Here is a 16,638-nt window from a genome sequence, read left to right on the forward strand (position 1 = left end):
TTGTTGCTAATAGAAAAAAAAGCCGCCTCAGGTGTCTCGGGCTACAATGCCTGAGGCACTGGAAGCAAAAGAATTGCAGAGACTCACAACAAAGGACCATTCTTGGAACATTCTGTTTGCGTTCAAATTGTGGCAAAGAAGCGCATTAAGAAGCTCCGAGAAGCTCTAAGAAGCTGAGGGAGAGCAAGGCAGCCCCCCCGCCCCAGCAGCGTGACAGCTCTGATGGTGTGGGCAGAGCAAGAGTGCCGGTGGCACCGCCTGCCTGTGCCAATAAAGGCAGAGTGCAGCAAGCGCAGCAAACGGGACGGGCAAATGGGGCACGGCACGGCAGTTGGCACGGCACGGCAGCTTGCAGTGGAGTGATCCCCCATTGTTCCCATCCGGAGGTAGATCTGTCCCCAGGGCAGCCCCTGTGGCCCCCCAGCCCAGCCTACGTCCCCCTGGCCATGCAGAAGAGATCGAGTCACCCCAGGCCCCACCGGGCACTGCGACCTTCCCCACTCCCACCCTACAGCAGATGGCAGCCATCCCCCCAGGGTAGGGTGCAGGGAACACATCCCACACCTGGACAACCACTGCTGTGACCAGCTGCGGCTTTCCAGGTCGCTCCAGGTGCACTAATGAAGAAAAGCCCTTCAGTTCTCCCTGCTGCCCCTTCAAAACCTCAGGAGAGCCAGCAGCACCTCATGCCTTAGGATGCCCGGTGCATTTCACAAGGATGCTCTCATCTCCAGCATTGAGATCTTTGGCAAAAATATCCAACGGCGCTGAGCCAAGCTGGGGGCTCAGTGGTGACATACAGGGAAACCTGCTGTGCTGCAGCGTGAGCCTCCGGCCCTGCTGCTGGGCACCGCCGGGCGCAGCCCGGCTCCGTCCTCTCCGCACCTCTCTGCAGGGACCGATGGCCGTGCCCGGGATCCCCCGAGCCTCCTCTTCTGCTGGCTGAGCCGCCCCAGCTCTCCCAGAATCCCAGCCCAGCCATTTCCCACGCCTACACTGCCAGGTAGCGCTGACTGAGGCGGGGAGGGGATTTTGGAGGGGAGGGATGAGGCCGGTGGGGGCAGCCCTGGGACACGGCCCTTTGTGCTGCCCCGTCCTGCCCCGCAGGTGGGCGTTGGGGTCTGGGGGGGGTTTAGAGCTGCATGAACGACTGCAAGTGGAGGCATAGGAAAGTGAATATAAAACATTTATTAATTTAATGTAATGTAACATAATTTAACATAATGTAGTATAATGTAACATAATGTAACAGCCCAAGATGACATCGGTGGAAGCCCAGGTTTGGAGGGGTAGAGCTGGGGCCGGTGCTGGTGCCCCTGGAGCACTGCCGCTGCTCTCTGTGTGCCGCAGGGGCCAGCGAGGAGCCCAGGGCTACAGGTAGCCTTGTTTGTTGGCTATGGCCGTGCCTCCTGCTGCACCACGTGGGCCGGTTTCTGCGGAGGCTCCCGCTCAGGCTGAGCCCACCCAGCTTCGCCTAGCGCCGGCGTTTCTGTCCTGCAGCGTCCTGGCCCAGGAGCAGCTTCCTCTTCCTGGCTGGGACGCTGCCAGCGCACTGCTTGTGCCCTCTGTTCCTGCCTTTCCTGGTGGTGCAGGCAGGCGCCGGGCACTCGGCCGGCTCGGTGCCATCCTCGTGGTGGTTGCCTGGCATGCGGCAGGAGATGCAGCCGGATGGCAGCGCCAGGCGGGTGAGAACCACCCGGGGCTGCCTCTGCTTCGCCTCTTCTATCAGCCGTGCGCTGTGGGCTGAAGGAGGCACGCGAGCATCCATGCGGGTCGGCAGTGCCAGGCGGGGGAGAACCACCCGGGGCTGCCTCTGCCGCGCCTCTTCCATCAGATGCCTGCGCAGCAGCGGCTCAGAGAGCTGCCCAGAGGATACCGGCTGCGCTGAGAACGGCTCACTGAGGGGCCCGGCGTCAGCCTGCACCTCTCTGCTGAGCTCCCTGCTGCCTGTGGGAAAGTCAGGGGCTCCTCTGGAGAAAGGAGAGGTGCCGAGGCTGCTGGGGACATCTGGCAGTGGCTGCCGGGGGACCTCCGGACAACTCAACGCTTCTGGAAAAGCAAGAACAACCCCCAGAACGATGATGGCAGGCTTCCCACAGCCACTCGGTGTGGACATCCACCGCCACCGCTGCGGCCCTGAACTCACCAGCAATCCAGGTGAGCAAGCTGTTGATTTCCATCTTGTCATCTGGAATGGCCGAGCTGGGTGTCCCTTCTGGAAAAAGGAAGGAAATCCCCACAGGGGCAATGCCAGCTTTCCCACAGCCACTCGGTGCAGACACCCCCGCCTGCTCTGCAGCCCCTGAACTCACCGTTGCTGATCCACGTCAGGATGTCATCGATCTCCGTGGTGTCGACCGGGATGTCTGCGTTGGACATCACTTCTGGAAAAAGCAAGACGATCCCCACAGGGGCAATGCCAGCTTTCCCACAGCCACTCGGTGCGGACACCCACCCGCCACCTCTGCAGACCACAGACTCACCGCTGATCCACGTGAGCAGATCATCAATGTCCTCTGTGATGTCTGCGCTCATTGTCTCAGCTGGAAAAGCAAGAACATCCCCAGTGAGGCAATGCCAGCTTTCCCACAGCCCCCAGGTGCGGACAGCCTGCCGCCCGCTCTGCAGCCCCCAAACTCACCACCTGATTCCAGCGCTGTGCTGCTGCAGCCGAGCAGAGCCATGGTGGGATGGGGGCACACGCTGCTGGGTGCCGGGTGCCCCTGGGCCTCCGTGGCGTCTCCAAAGGGCCCCACCGTCCGCTCCCAGCTGGCGGGCAGGGTGCAGGGCGCGGGGAGCACCTGCTGCTGCACTGGAGGTGCTGGCAGAAGGACGTGGTGATGGGGGTCCTGCAGCGGGCAGCTGCCTGCGGGCTGTGTGGGCTCCCCATGGAACACAGCCCCAGGCCACAGCCCCGTCGGCTGCTGGGACTGCAGCGTCCCTGCCTGCAGGTGATGGATGCAGCCGTGGGCAGGGGCTGTGGGGGGAGCCGTACCAGGGTGCAGCCCCCAAGCTGGGAGCTGACCCACTGATGGAGGCGGCCCCCCAGGTGGGAGCTGCGCTCCCTGTCCCCGGACACCTGGCACCCCAGGCCAGACAGAGGCCTGAGGCACCGTGTTGGTGACAGTGGGGACGTGGAGGGGTTGCGGTGACACCTGCACTGCTGTGCCGATGCTGGGCTGCATTGCAGCAGTGGCCGGCGGTGGCACAAGGGATCCAAGTACAGCGGCGTCAGGTGTCGGAAGCACCGTCAGCGTCCGTGGAGAGGTTCTCCCTGTGGAGAAATGCCCAAATGGGTGCTGGGCTGAGATCTGGGGCACTGGGATCAGCTGGAGGGCCGCAGTGCCAGGAGCAGGAGGAGCCTGCTGCCTTACTTGCCAAGGGAGCTCGAGAGTGGCAGCGGGGGGTTCCGTGACCGCTGAGGTCAGCCCCTCTCCCCTGAGCTCACAAGGATTCTGTGACACTGTCACAGGCATTGCTCTGTGCCTGCCCCGTCACCAGCACTTGCTGTGGTCGCTCACTGTGGCTTCCTCTGTTTCAATAGAGATAATAAACATGACGAAAATGAACTTTTTACGTGTCGAGATGGTGATGGGGCAAAGGGGAATGGTTTTAACGTAAAGGGGGGAGATTTGGATTAGATGTCAGTTCATCACATCATCCTGGCCCTGGCACTGCTACCCAGAGAGGCCGTGGGTGCCCAGATCCCATTGCAATGAATGGAGACACAGGGAGGGACGTGGCTGATGACACTCAAACTCCCGGTGGCATTGCAGGGCTGCGGTGCTTTGACTCTGGGAAGCCACCAAACTCCCTTCACACATCCGCCTGTCACAAAGCACAGGGGCTGGAAGGGACCTCTGGAGATGAGCGCAGTACAACCTCCCCCAGAGCAGCTTCCCTGCAGCGCTTGCACAGGAGAGTCTGCCTCGAGCTGGGGAGCCCAGAACTGACCCAGTGCTCCACATGAGCCCAGTGCTTTCTGCGGCCCTCAAGAGCTTCCCAGGGCCACCAGTCCTGCCCAGAGCCCCCATGTCAGCTGTATAGGAACTGCTGAGTCACAGCCTGAACCTCTGATTAATCACCTGAGGCAAGCAATGAGTCAGCCCTGGGAGCACAGGTGAATTGCAGGAAGGGGTGGAGCCTGGCTGCACCTCTCCTAGACCCATTTAAGAGCTGACTACCAGTGGAGAAGGATCCCTCTCTCTTTGGAAGATCTACTCCACTGGAGTTTCCTGAGTGAGCCTATGACACGGGTAAGCATCCTGTTTATTCTCCTTTGTCTCGCTGTACCTAACTCTCTTGCTTATTTCATTTTTATGACATCTTGATATTATTTGATTATATAATATTCCTTCATATAATTTTCATTGATTATACACTTGGCGAGCCAGGCACGCAAACTGAATATACTAAAACTTACGCTATGTCCTTTCTTTGGAATTTCTGTAAGTGGTTCAAGGGGGAGAACACTACCCCCCTAGATAAAATAATTTCAGGGCAGATCCCAGGATTTGCGGGATCCCCTTATTATGAATTGGCAACTATCATTGAAAAATGGGGTCCCCTACGTGTTGTGGGAAACGTTTCCCCATATCGCCTAGCGGATTACTTTCAGGGACTAGGCAAAAATACATTAGTCACAAGAGAAAGACAACTTGCTGCTTCTACAGTGGCATGGCCATTGTTAAATGCTTTAAACAATGCTGAAATAAGGAATAATACTTCAGTGAATGAAAATGAACTTTTAAAAGATCATATTGAAAAGTTAGAACAGGACTTGGCATATTAACAGGAATAAAACCAATTTTACATCTTCCAATAGGTCAAGTTTCAATAAACAATGACCAGGCTTCTGAATCAACGGACTGTGTTGATCAGGAAAAGAAACAATCTAAATCGGATCCTGAATCTCCAATTTTGACGGATGCACTAGAAGTCCGTCCTGTTATATCTCAAAAAACAAAGAAAGTACAGGACAGACCGGCAGGGGTGCCGCCTGATCAGTGGCCCCCCGTTCAAACCCACTTGCACGTAACAGCCCAACCGTACACGGCAACAGAACTGATGGACTTAGTCCAACGATTCAGGCAGAAACCTAGAGAAAGTGTGCCGGCTTGGTTATTAAGACTATGGGATTCTGGGGCAGAAAGTGTTCTGGTGAATGGCCTGGAAATAGCCAAATTGGCCACAATGACCGTCCATCCTGCTCTTAGACAGAGATTATATGCAGGTAATCAATATAATGATGAAAACCATTCTATAATAGAATGGCTAATGGCGGCCTGCCGTATGGTATGGCCCAATAAATCTGATATTCCTTTACATACAGGGATGTGGTCCTCCATGGAGGACCTTCAAAATTACACCTCTGAATTAGGTGTAAGGGAAGCGATTTATGAAGATACCTTTGGCCCGGATCTGGTCAAATTCTCAGCGGGGATGTGAGACCTAATTTTACAAGAAGCTCCCTCCCATCTGTATGGTACTCTGGTCTCTATATTAAATCCCTTAGTGGCCTCAGAAGCAGTTGTCCAGCAGGCTGCGCAGTTAGTGGCTGATCTAGGAGAAACAGAACGCCTGCGGAATAGGTGCAACATTCGGTCACTAGAAGAAGCCAAGGTCTTGCTGGTGACTAAAACCAAAATGCCGGCTACTCGAGCTCCTCAATCCTTAATGATTTAATTTGGGCTGGGGTCCAATTAGCTAAGATTGACCACCAGCCCAGCCATGTCCTGCTCCAACAGCGGAAACAACTAAAGGACAACCAAAAATTTCAGACCTACCCTAAGAAACCAAGGGTAAGGGTTATAGAGAGAATGCCAACAACATGGAACTTAGAGGATTTCATTGTTCCTAATAGAAAAAAAAAGCCGCCTCAGGTATCTCGGGTTACAATGCCTGAGCCACCGGAAGCAAAAGAATTGGACATAGCTCAATTCATGGCATGACAAGGGATGTTAGTCCCCCTAGGGCCTCCAGACAGGACGGGAGACCCTATGTGGAATTAACGATTTATTGGTCCCGAAAAAACATTCAAAGAGTTATGGCACTAGTGGACACCGGAGCAGAAACATCAATTATTTACGGAGATCCAACCAAATTTGATGGAGACAGAGTGATGATTGGTAGCTTTGGGGGACAGACTATTCCTGTCACCCAAACATGGTTGAATCTGAGGGTGGGACGTCTCCCACCCCGGGAGTATAAGGTATCTATTGCCTCAGTCCAGGAGTACATCTTGGGCATAGATATTCTATGGGGTCTGGCTCTCCAGACAACTGTGGGAGAGTTCAGACTTGGACAGAGATGTATCCGTACCCGGGCAGTGCAGGCAATATTAAGAGGCCATGCGAAACATGGGCCTATTTGCCTGCCGAAACCGCGCCGGATTACTGATGTAAGGCAGTACAGACTCCGGGTGGGCAAGATGAAATATGGGGAACGGTGCAGGAATTAGAAAAAGTGGGCATTGTAAGACCTGCACACAGCCCGTATAATTCCCCCACACGGCCAGTGCGGAAGTCGGATGGCACGTGGACAATGACAGTGGATTACAGAGAGTTAAATAAGGTCACGCCGCCTGTTCATGTGGCCATAACCAACATTGCCTCCCTAATGGACACATTGAGTAGGGAGATAAAAACCTATCACTGTGTCCTGGATTTAGCAAACGCGTTCTTCAGTATCCCGATTGCTGAGGAATCGCAAGATCAGTTTGCGTTTACGTGGGGAGGCAGGCAGTGGACCTTTCAGGTCCTGCCACAGGGGTACGTGCATTCACCAACGTATTGTCACAATCTAGTGGCGTGTGACCTGGCTGATTGGAAAAAACCTGATGATGTTAACCTGTATCATTATACTGATGATCTCCTGCTGACATCCGACTCACTGGAGGCATTAAGGCAGGCGGCAGATTCATTAACCGCCTATTTACAGCAGAGAGGATGGGCTATAAATCCCAGAAGGTGCAAGGTCCGGGCCTGTCCGTAAAATTCCTGGGGGTGGTTTGGTCAGGAAAGACCCAAGTACTGCCCAGTGCTGTCTTAGATAAGGTTCAGGCGTTCCCAGTCCCTACAACATCGAAGCAGCTGCAAAGTTTCTAGGTATACTGGGTTACTGGCGTTCCTTTATACCTCACCTCGCGCAGCTGCTAAGGCCGCTGTACAGACTCACAAAAAAGGGGCAGCTATGGGACTGGGGGAAAACAGAACAGGACACTTTCCAACAGGCAAAACTGGCAGTTAAACCAGCCCAGGCATTGGGTATATTCGATCCTACCCTCCCAGCTGAGTTGGATGTTCACGTTACTCAAGATGGCTTTGGTTGGGGCCTGTGGCAACGCCAGAGTTCTGTTCGGACCCCCACTGGTTTTTGGTCTCAGGTCTGTGTCAACGGTTTACGGGCTGGTTCGGCCCAGTTCTGTGACTAGTGGGGCGGAGGGATCCGCAAATCCGCGCCTCCGGAAAAAGGGAACAGGGGACCCCAAAATAATTAAAAACAGCAGCAATGATCTGAGGAGAAACAAACTAATTTACTAAATATATTATCGGAATGCAAGATAACACACTATAATACAATATAATTAAATTTGAAGCTAATAAATCAAATATAATGAGAGAGAGAGAATGTCCGAAAGGTGGGTAGGCCTCACCACAATGCGGAGAGCTGAGGTGAGATGCGCAGTCCAGTTGAGCAGCAGGGAGAAAAAAGGAGGAGAGCCGACGAAGAGCAGGCTAAGAAGAGCGCATCAGGTGACCTTGCCAGGAGTTGTATCTCGAGACTCTCTGTGACCTCAAAGTCCCCTGGGGAATGTAGTTCTTCTTCTCTTCCAGGCAGGTACCCAGAGCTTGAGCATTAACAGTTAAACTCCCACTGCCCCACATGATGTTATGATGTGGAATACCGAAAACCAAAAATCACAAAACCATGACAGTCTGGCATGGAGCAGAAGAAAGATACAGTATGATTGAAAAACAGTTATTGGCTGCCTATTCAGCATTACAGGCAGTAGAGCCAATAACCCAAATGGCTGAAGTTATAGTGAAGACCACTCTGCCAATTCAGGGGTGGGTGAAAGGTCTGACCCACCTTCCTAAGACAGGGGTGGCCCAAGTACAAACAGTGGCATGATGGGTCGCCTACCTCTGCCAAAGAAGCAGTCTGTCTTCACCCTTGAAGGAAGAGCTTCAGAAGATCCTAGGCCCACTGACCTATCACAGTGATGCACCAAAAGAAACACTGGTCGCTCCACCAGAGAAGAGCCCCGTTCAGGAGGGGAAATATCCTATCCCTGAAGATGCCTGCTACATGGATGGGTCCAGCAAGGGCAACCCGAGCAAGTGGAGAGCGATAGCATACCATCCTTCGACTGAGACAATCTGGTTTGATGAGGGGGATGGTCAGAGCAGCCAATGGGCAGAACTGCAAGCCGTGTGGATGGTTATACCCAAGGAACCCAGTGATGGTATCCTGAATATCTGTACAGACAGTTGGGCTGTGTACCGGGGGCTCACTCTTTGGATTGCACAGTGGGCCACCCAGGAATGGACTATCCATGCCCGACCAAGCTGGGGTGAAGACATGTGGTTAGACATATGGAATACAGTCAAACACAGGACTATATGTGTCTACATGTTTCTGGTCATCAGCCCCTACAGTCACTGGGAAATGATGAAGCTGACACGCTGGCCTGAGTTCGATGGATTGAGAATTCACCATCTGAGAACATCGCCCGTTGGTTACATCAGGAGCTACGGCATGCGGGACAAAAGACAATGTGGGCAGCTGCTAAAGCATGGGGGCTGCCCATACAGCTACCTGACATCGTCCAGGCATGCCGGCATTGCGACGCTTGCTCTAAGATGAGACCAAGATCACTGCCTGAAACGACAGCCCATCTTGCTAGAGGACACAATCCTCTCCAGCGATGGCAGGTCGATTACATTGGGCCCCTTCCTCAGTCTGAGGGGGCGAGAGATGCTCTGACCTACGTCGACACTGCCAATGGGCTACTGCAGGCCTATCCAGTACCGAAAACAAACCAGGCACCCATAGAATAAAATGGCCTTGGAAGGTGCAGGTAGGACCCAAGTGGTGTGGCCTACTTGCACCTTGGGGGAAGACTGTTGGAGGTGGGAGGCTCAGTAGTTCCTCCAGTAATAGGTACATGGCCTACTGATATTGTGGTCAACACTCTGATCTTCACTGCTAAAGGGACCCCCATCGTGTCCCTATGGCAGATCAGGAGACCTCCTTTGGTGCCTGACAAAGTTATGCAGCCACAGATATCTGGCCAGAAGGTGTGGTACAGGCGGCCAGGACGTGCCCCAGTACAAGTGGAAGTGTTGACCCAGGATAGAAATACGGCCTGTATCTTGCCCTGGAGAGCAGACCTTCCCCTCCTGGTACCCTTGAAACATCTGTATTACTCCCCGTGAGTCTTCGAGCCTTCAGGATCACCGCAAGGAACGAAATGCCATCAAAGCGTTCCAGTGTTACAGTCAGATCACGTGCGACACCCGGTGATGGCCTACATGGGACTGATGGAGCAGAGGACGGACCTGCACCTGACGACCGCATGCCTCCAGTAACTTCATCGAGCACTGGCCCATACAAGAATATCAACGTTCACCAATCGTCACTTGTCTTGAATTGTACCAACATGCGTCGCGATGGAAACTGTATAAGTGTCGTGATATAAGTGGGTCTCTGTATTAGGAAAAGCTTACCCATTAGTCAACCTGATCATTGGTTCACGCCGTGAAGGGGTGGAGTGTATGGGAACTGCTGAGTCACGGCCTGAACCTCTGATTAGTCACCTGAGGCGAGCAATGAGTCAGCCCTGGGAGCACAGGTGAAAGCAATTCACCTGTGCTGCAGGAAGGGGTGGAGCCTGGCTGCACCTCTCCTAGACCCATTTAAGAACCGACTACCAGTGGAGAAGGATCTCTCCCTCTTCAGAAGATCCACTCCACTGGAGTTTCCTGAGCGAGCCCACGACATGGGTAAGCATCCTCTTTATTCTCTTTGTCTCGCTGTGCCTAACTCTCTTGCTTATTTCATTATTATGACATCTTGATATTATTTGATTATATAATATTCCTTTATATAATTTTCATTGATTATACACTAGCACAGAGAAACTCCTCTCTTGTCCACAAACTGGTTACTCAGGGAAACTGATGCCTGCTAGATGTTCTGTGACTCAGAAAAACATATTCCCTTCTGGATTGTTTCTGTTTGGTTTTTAAATGCAGTAAATATGGAACAATACCTTTCAAGTGCCTCTCTGCGCTGATGGACATCTCCCGAAGCAAATTTCATTTTAATAAAGCTAGAATGAGCCAGTAGATGACTGCTCTTGATAGCTCCCCAATTCTTTGTATTAGGTTCCAAGTCCTGGGCTGATTTGAGGCATTCCTAAAGAATAAAGTTCATCAGAGGATGAGGAACCACCATCTTTCTGTGAAGGCAAGGACATTACTTCTCCAGGACACACTGCTACCTAACCCAGGATCGCAGCTGAGGCATTAACTGATTCTGCTGATATCCTTCAGCAGAAAATTTGAACAGTTCTCCCCCTGATGGAGCTGCTATATCCAGCTTAGACTTGAAGTAAGAAAATAAGCAAGGTTTAACTTTAGGAAGAAAATCCCCATTAAACAATTGGCTTCAGTAGACTTTCATTTGGAAAAGTTAAATCACTTGAGCAATAGCTGTCAGTGGAACAAAAATAACAGACTATGACCAGTTTTGAGGATATGGAAGATTATGACAGGATCAAAAGATGGTTAAATACCTCAAGTGTCTTTACGACACAGGAGTACCATTCCAAGCTTGTCTCCAGAGGTATTTTCTTCTCTGCCTCCTGAACATGGAGCACAAAATCTCGTAACTTATTGCGTGAGTGGTACAGTGCAACAAGTCTGATGTTAAGGTAGACGTCATCGGGTCTCACACGGAGTTCAGCTTGAGTCACATAAAAGAGCTCATTCCAGCCATCTTCGACTTTATATTCTTGTAACTTCTATTAAACATAAAGCCAGCGTATTAATATATTTTTTCCACATCAGCCTTTTCAACAACCACATTACCTGACAGTTTGCTCACCTCCGCTACACAGACTACAGACTTGCTGGAATTACTCCAACATCTTAGAAACGAGATAACAGGGGAAAAAACTTCACTGTGCCTCTCGTAGATGCCAAGTTAAGACTGTCAGACTGTCTGAGACAGAGACAGCACACCTTGTTACAGAATAGCTGGTCCAAATAAGACAACAGAAAACGAACAGAAGCCTCTGAGAACCTCAATGTCCCTGCTGCTGTGCTACATAAAACTAAGTGCCAAAGTGACACTGCATAACTGATGAAAGCATTTACACTGTAGTTGAGAATGACAGCACTTCCTGCATTCTGCATTTTTAAACTCTAAAAACTAAAAAGCAGCTTAGTCGCAACAGACACATCAAGTACTGCCTATCTAAACTCAACTTCTTGGATATTATTGCTAACACACTTTCCCCACATTTTTGAACACCTCAACCTTAAAACGCATGTGAAAGCCCAGAGCTGCAATTTTCAAGCAAGCTAGACAAAAACATCAGACAGCAAAGAAATTGATATGTAATAGATTCAAGATTCCTGATGCTAAACTAATTTAGCCAAGGAAATATTGTGAGATGACTAGATGGCATGCTAGAAGCACCCAGTCAGATACAGAAAGTTTCTTCAAGGCACAGAGCAGAGATGAGAAGCTGGAATTTACCTTCAATCTGAGAGCAGCAGGATTCCTGGGGAGCAGCCTGGCAGCTTTCTCAACCCAGTATTTTGCTCTTCCATCACTGGTGTCTTTATTGCAGAATAGCTCCGCAATCTTCAGCACCAGATCCTTCTGTATTGGGTTCTGGAGATTACCGTCATCCCTGCTTGGCAATTCCACAGCAGGCACAGACCCTTAGTCCAAAGGGCAATGGGAAGACTATCATAGCAGTTACCACAAAGATCAAGTCAGGACACAAAAGAAAGAATCAACTGGAAAAAAAATTAAATAAAAACTGAAGCCAATTCTACCAAAAAAAGAATCCTTTCTTAAGTACATCATAGACAGATTTGGCAATGCAAAATGTACATCATACAATTTGTCCACAACACATTTTCCTCTCTGAGCTTAAGGAATGCACAGCACAGATGCATTTTAAAAGTCCATTTACAAAGGAAGAAAGCTGGTCATTACAGGGGCTCAGTGGATCACTTACCTTGTAACACCCAACAGCTTCTTCTGTGTTGTCCTGAGCTTCATAAATTTGTCCAAGAAACCTGTGTGCCCTGGGATCTCTCTCTTGGACACTGAGATAAGTAGATATGTATCTACAGAGCGAGAAAACCCAGAAAGATCAATACTCCTCAATAATACAAGTCCCCCCACACCGTGCAGCTAAAGCTAAAGGGAATTTAATCTGTCAAATGGAAAGCAGGGCTATATTTAGTTCTAGATGCTTGACCTAGACCTTCCTGTGAGGAACAACGTTATTTTTATACGTACCAATGCTACTTACTTGTCAGCAAGTACTGAGTTCTGAGCAGCAGCTCACAGAACCAGATGCATCATATGATGAAATAAAAGCCACTTCAACTCCATGATTTCTTTGGTACCATATAACTAATGCAGTTGCTCTTTTAGAAAGATTTCACTGGACCCAATCCTTCCATTTACTGCTACCTTAAAAAGGCATGATCGTGATCTTGATTTCTCTACTTCAGCTGGCTTTTCTATTACACTTTCAAGAACAGATCAACCACATACATCAACACGTATTACCTTTTAGCAAGTTCATACTCTTTTATTTCAAAATACAGCTTAGCACAGATGAATCCTTTCAACCATTTCTGAATGGAAAAAGAAAACAAACACGACAGGCACATGTCAGATGTACAGTACGTCTGAAGCAACTGAACAGGAAGAGCCCTCTTTTCAGCAACGCATAACAGTGCTAACAGTTAATTACCAGCCCACTTCTTGTATTCAAGCCTTTGTTTCTGAAAGAGACAGGATTAAGAAAGGAATTGTTTCCAATAACGGGCAGAAGCTACCAAAGGAAAACTGAGGCCATTAGCGAAACAAGCGACTGATCTTTATACTTGGGACATTTCACAAACACTTCTGACTAAAGAAATCAGAAGAATGGGGTCTGCTACAGCTGAGCTTTTTGTTATTGCTGCTGTTGCAATATAACAGTGTTGCAGGAGAAAACAAATCCTACAGACTAAGAGTGAAGATGTTACCCCAGCTCCTCCTGCTGGTGCTTCTGCCATCTTCCCCTCCTGCCGGCTCTGCCTTCTGCTTTGCTTTTTGTATTTTCACTTTTGTTTCCTCCTCCTACCCCTCCATAGATACCTTTGGAGACTTACATTTCACCTTTCACTCACACAGTGCGTGCTGTGAAGTTATCTTGGGCTGATAACATCAGAAATAGACTACTGCATCCAAAAAGCATTTTCTACCTGCATGAAGGAGCTAGAGAACTAGGAAGTGACAAGCAAAAACTTCACGGCAGACGTAAACTAAATAACGTGAAACAAGTCTCTGCAGTCTAAGTACGCCTGAAGTTCATCTCCAACCCTCTTCCCACCCCAAAATACGGGGGGAAGTTATTCACGCAAGTCTCCTGAGTTTCAGTCTGTGTTCTGAAGTAAAACAAGGACACGCTGACATTCATCAGAGCAGAGTCATGCTTGACATCTCCTTGTAAACAGGGTTGAAAAGAAACTTCATCAGACACGCTGGCAGCCTTGAAAGACCCTCCCTTCCAAAATCAGCACAACAAGAAAACCAGTCACTATTTCCACCATTGACTGTGCTAGACAGTGAGTTGTAAGCATCACTGCAAAGATGAAACCAAACCACAGAACTTGGCCTCGAGTGCAACAAGAAGCGAAGCAATGGTTTTTGTTGAGCCCAACAGGAATCTCAGAACGGTTGAAGAGCATCTCTGAATTTGGCAGCGGTACGCTCCACACTGCGTAGTCTAAACAGCACCCAAGTCAGCTCAACAAAGCCACAGGAGAACTTTGTTGCTGTTGGAAAAGCTCAACATGAAGATGCACGCTGCCTCACCCCAAGACCCTGCAGCAGAACAGCAGCCCGCGTGCATTCACGCTCTGCAACACACTGCCAAATCTGCTGCCTCTGCAATAAAACCCACTCACAGCAGCAGAGCAGCACCTTTGGGGATTAAATAGCTCCCACTAACTGCACTGGTTGGCTCTCTACGATCTGTGCACCATTTCCAGATCGCAGGGAATCATCTGGCTGCCAGGGACAGCAGCAAAACTACACTGGCCCAGCTCTCCCTCTCTTTTTCCTGACCTTCCACAGCGCTGCCATACAGACAGGAATATCGACCACGCAGCACGTGAAAGAAAACCAGAAGCTTAGGAACACCTGTCCCCTGTTTGGGCTTTTCAGTTCCACAAAATGCAGGGATCTGTACGGACTGACAGCACTGGGCTCCTCGTAACTCTACCGAGGGCTCACCAGTTTGAAGAGCGCACAGCCCTGTCAAACCATCTTCCCAACAAGTCAGCTCCGTGCCCTCCCACACAGCCGCTTCCCTCAGCTTCCACTCCCCCTGCCATCCGACCTCACAGTCAGGGTGGGGAGCCTTGCTCACAAGGGAACTTTGCTGCAATGTCTGTTACCTGACTAAGCATGTTGCTGGGGCTCTGGGTGCTCAGTCTTGCCAAAGAGGCCCGTGCTACACCAAAACAGATGGCACAGCTCTTTCTGCTCCTCCTTGAACCCTGGACAGGGTATTCAGGGAGAAAACCGAGAGGAGAAAAGGAAAACGGATGTTCCACCTGACTGCTGCCTACCCTAGTACTCTGCAGACCTCACCTCCGGGGTGGACACATCGCCGTATGAGTTCCCAACTGCTGGGACGGCTTCTCCAGATCCTTCCTGCAACCGGGACTCCCCAGCCACTGTGAATCTGGATGACGATAAAGGAGTAGGGCAACTGGTGATGCATCTTTCTTAATCACTATCACTATGCTACATCATTATATTATGACGTGGTAATGATTAGACTCGCTGCACTGCTTATTTTCTTTCCTGCTAAGCTTATCTTTTCACTATAGGGCACTGCTTTGTTTTTGTATTGTTTTGAAATTGACAGTAAAATCAGCTTATGCCTTTCCTTCATGTCTACGTCCTTCCTGTTGACCCAGTCAATAGGCAAAAAAAAGATAAAAAATAAAACGTAAGTGAAGGTAAGGTTGGACAAGGGAAGTTAAGGAAACGGGGAAGGGGAGGGAAGAGGGAAGGGGAGTGAAGGGAAAAAATAATAAAAATCTCTCTGGAGGAAGACCAACATCTTAAAAGCATGCCCAGAAGGATACAAGGGAATTTGCAAACCAGACCAAAGTTCTCGAGTCCTTACCCTGGTGTTCTCTGAGGCTCCTACCCACCATTAAAACTCATCAACATGAAATATCTCCAGAAACAAGCAAACAACAACCAACCAACCAAACCAAAAACCCATACCATGTATTTTGGGGTGGTGCCATTCAGAACGGCAGTTTGGGATATTCCATACTGACTATTTATGAAAAAGAGAAGGTGAACTACATTGGGGTATCTCCCTTACATTTCAGATACTCAATGAGAAAGTCTGCACAACATGAGAAAGAAAAGGAAAGGAAAAGGAAAAAGGGAAAGGGAAAGGGAAAGGAAAAGGGAAAGGGAAAGGGAAAGGAAAAGGAAAAGGAAAAGGAAAAGGAAAAGGAAAAGGAAAAGGAAAAGGAAAAGGAAAAGGAAAAGGAAAAGGAAAAGGAAAAGGAAAAGGAAAAGGAAAAGGAAAAGGAAAAGGAAAAGGAAAAGGAAAAGGAAAAGGAAAAGGAAAGGAAAAGGAAAAAAAGGAAAGAAAGGAAAAGGGAAAGAAAAAGGGAAAGGGAAAGGAAAAGTGAAAGGGAAAAAAGACCTTGCTCTTAGTGCCTAGAGAGGATGTTCCACCGTACATCTGCAGGCTTTCTGGACAGCAGGTTTTATCTTGAAATGACTACTTTCCCTCTGCTGAACAGAAACATCCATTTGTTTCAGAAGTTCTTCAGTTCTACAAAGTTCCCAGAAATCACTGATTGCAGCCCTCCTTTTACTTTGGGTCTTTTACCTCAATCTTTACAGACGTCACAGAGACACAAAGCACGGCTGAACAGATTTCATGTTGGGTTGCGGTTGGATCTGATGACCTTGGAGCTCTTTTCCAACCTGAGCAATTCTATGGTTCTATGATCCCGTATCCATTCCAAGTCCACCCCATACCCGGAGCCCATCCCATACGCATCCCATTGCCCAATATCCCATCCCATATCCATCCCATATCCACATCCCCACATCCCAATCCCAAATCTCACATTCCAATCCCACGTTCAACATCCCAACCCCACGTCCCAACCCCACATCCTACATCCCACATCCCAATTCCAAATCTCATTCCCAGTCCCTCCTCCCGAGCCCATCACCCACCTGTCCATCTCATTCCCTCATCCCAGTCGCAATCCCACAGCCCCGATCCCATCCCCTATGGCAACAGAGAGCACCCCGAGGCCCCCCAACAGCCGCTCTGCCCCGCCCCCG

The 16,638-nt window shown here is 49.9% G+C and overlaps 1 protein-coding gene across 12 annotated transcripts; it reads right to left on the reverse strand.

Annotated features, from left to right (window-relative positions):
• Window positions 1-1,249: 1,249 nt before the first annotated feature.
• LOC149913442 (uncharacterized) lies at window positions 1,250-16,612 on the reverse strand. 12 transcript variants are annotated; one of them, XM_090129626.1, is made up of 13 exons: window positions 16,528-16,612; window positions 16,172-16,269; window positions 14,899-14,992; window positions 12,823-12,890; window positions 12,260-12,371; window positions 11,770-12,035; window positions 10,802-11,029; window positions 10,277-10,422; window positions 2,642-3,274; window positions 2,484-2,543; window positions 2,313-2,384; window positions 2,147-2,215; window positions 1,250-2,049 (listed from the first exon to the last, which is right to left on the reverse strand). In XM_090129626.1, the coding sequence occupies exons 8-13, from the start codon at window positions 10,305-10,307 to the stop codon at window positions 1,475-1,477; spliced, it is 1,440 nt and encodes a 479-aa protein (XP_089985752.1). In that variant the 5' UTR covers window positions 10,308-10,422; window positions 10,802-11,029; window positions 11,770-12,035; window positions 12,260-12,371; window positions 12,823-12,890; window positions 14,899-14,992; window positions 16,172-16,269; window positions 16,528-16,612; the 3' UTR covers window positions 1,250-1,474. The 12 variants fall into 12 exon arrangements, with proteins under 12 accessions (XP_089985752.1, XP_089985756.1, XP_089985746.1 ...); XM_090129630.1 differs by lacking the exon at window positions 16,528-16,612 and adding an exon at window positions 3,375-3,532 and having other exon boundaries at window positions 16,172-16,262; XM_090129620.1 differs by lacking the exon at window positions 16,528-16,612 and adding an exon at window positions 15,983-16,074 and having other exon boundaries at window positions 16,172-16,251.
• Window positions 16,613-16,638: the final 26 nt, after the last annotated feature.

This window comes from Phasianus colchicus, chromosome 37 (assembly GCF_987193195.1).
Source record: "Phasianus colchicus chromosome 37, bPhaCol1.hap1.1, whole genome shotgun sequence".
Taxonomy (NCBI): domain Eukaryota; kingdom Metazoa; phylum Chordata; class Aves; order Galliformes; family Phasianidae; genus Phasianus; species Phasianus colchicus.

What these genes read in the sequence shown, in the direction of transcription:
- LOC149913442 (XM_090129629.1), bottom strand. Translation starts at nt 10,307, where the DNA reads ATGTCCATCAGCGCAGAGAGGCACTTGAAAG. An exon ending in CACAGCGCTGGAATCAGGTG is followed by an intron (nt 2,544 to 2,641) that starts GTGAGTTTGGGG and finishes TTGCTTTTCCAG; the next exon opens with CTGAGACAATGAGCGCAGAC. An exon ending in TCTGCTCACGTGGATCAGCG is followed by an intron (nt 2,385 to 2,483) that starts GTGAGTCTGTGG and finishes TGCTTTTTCCAG; the next exon opens with AAGTGATGTCCAACGCAGAC.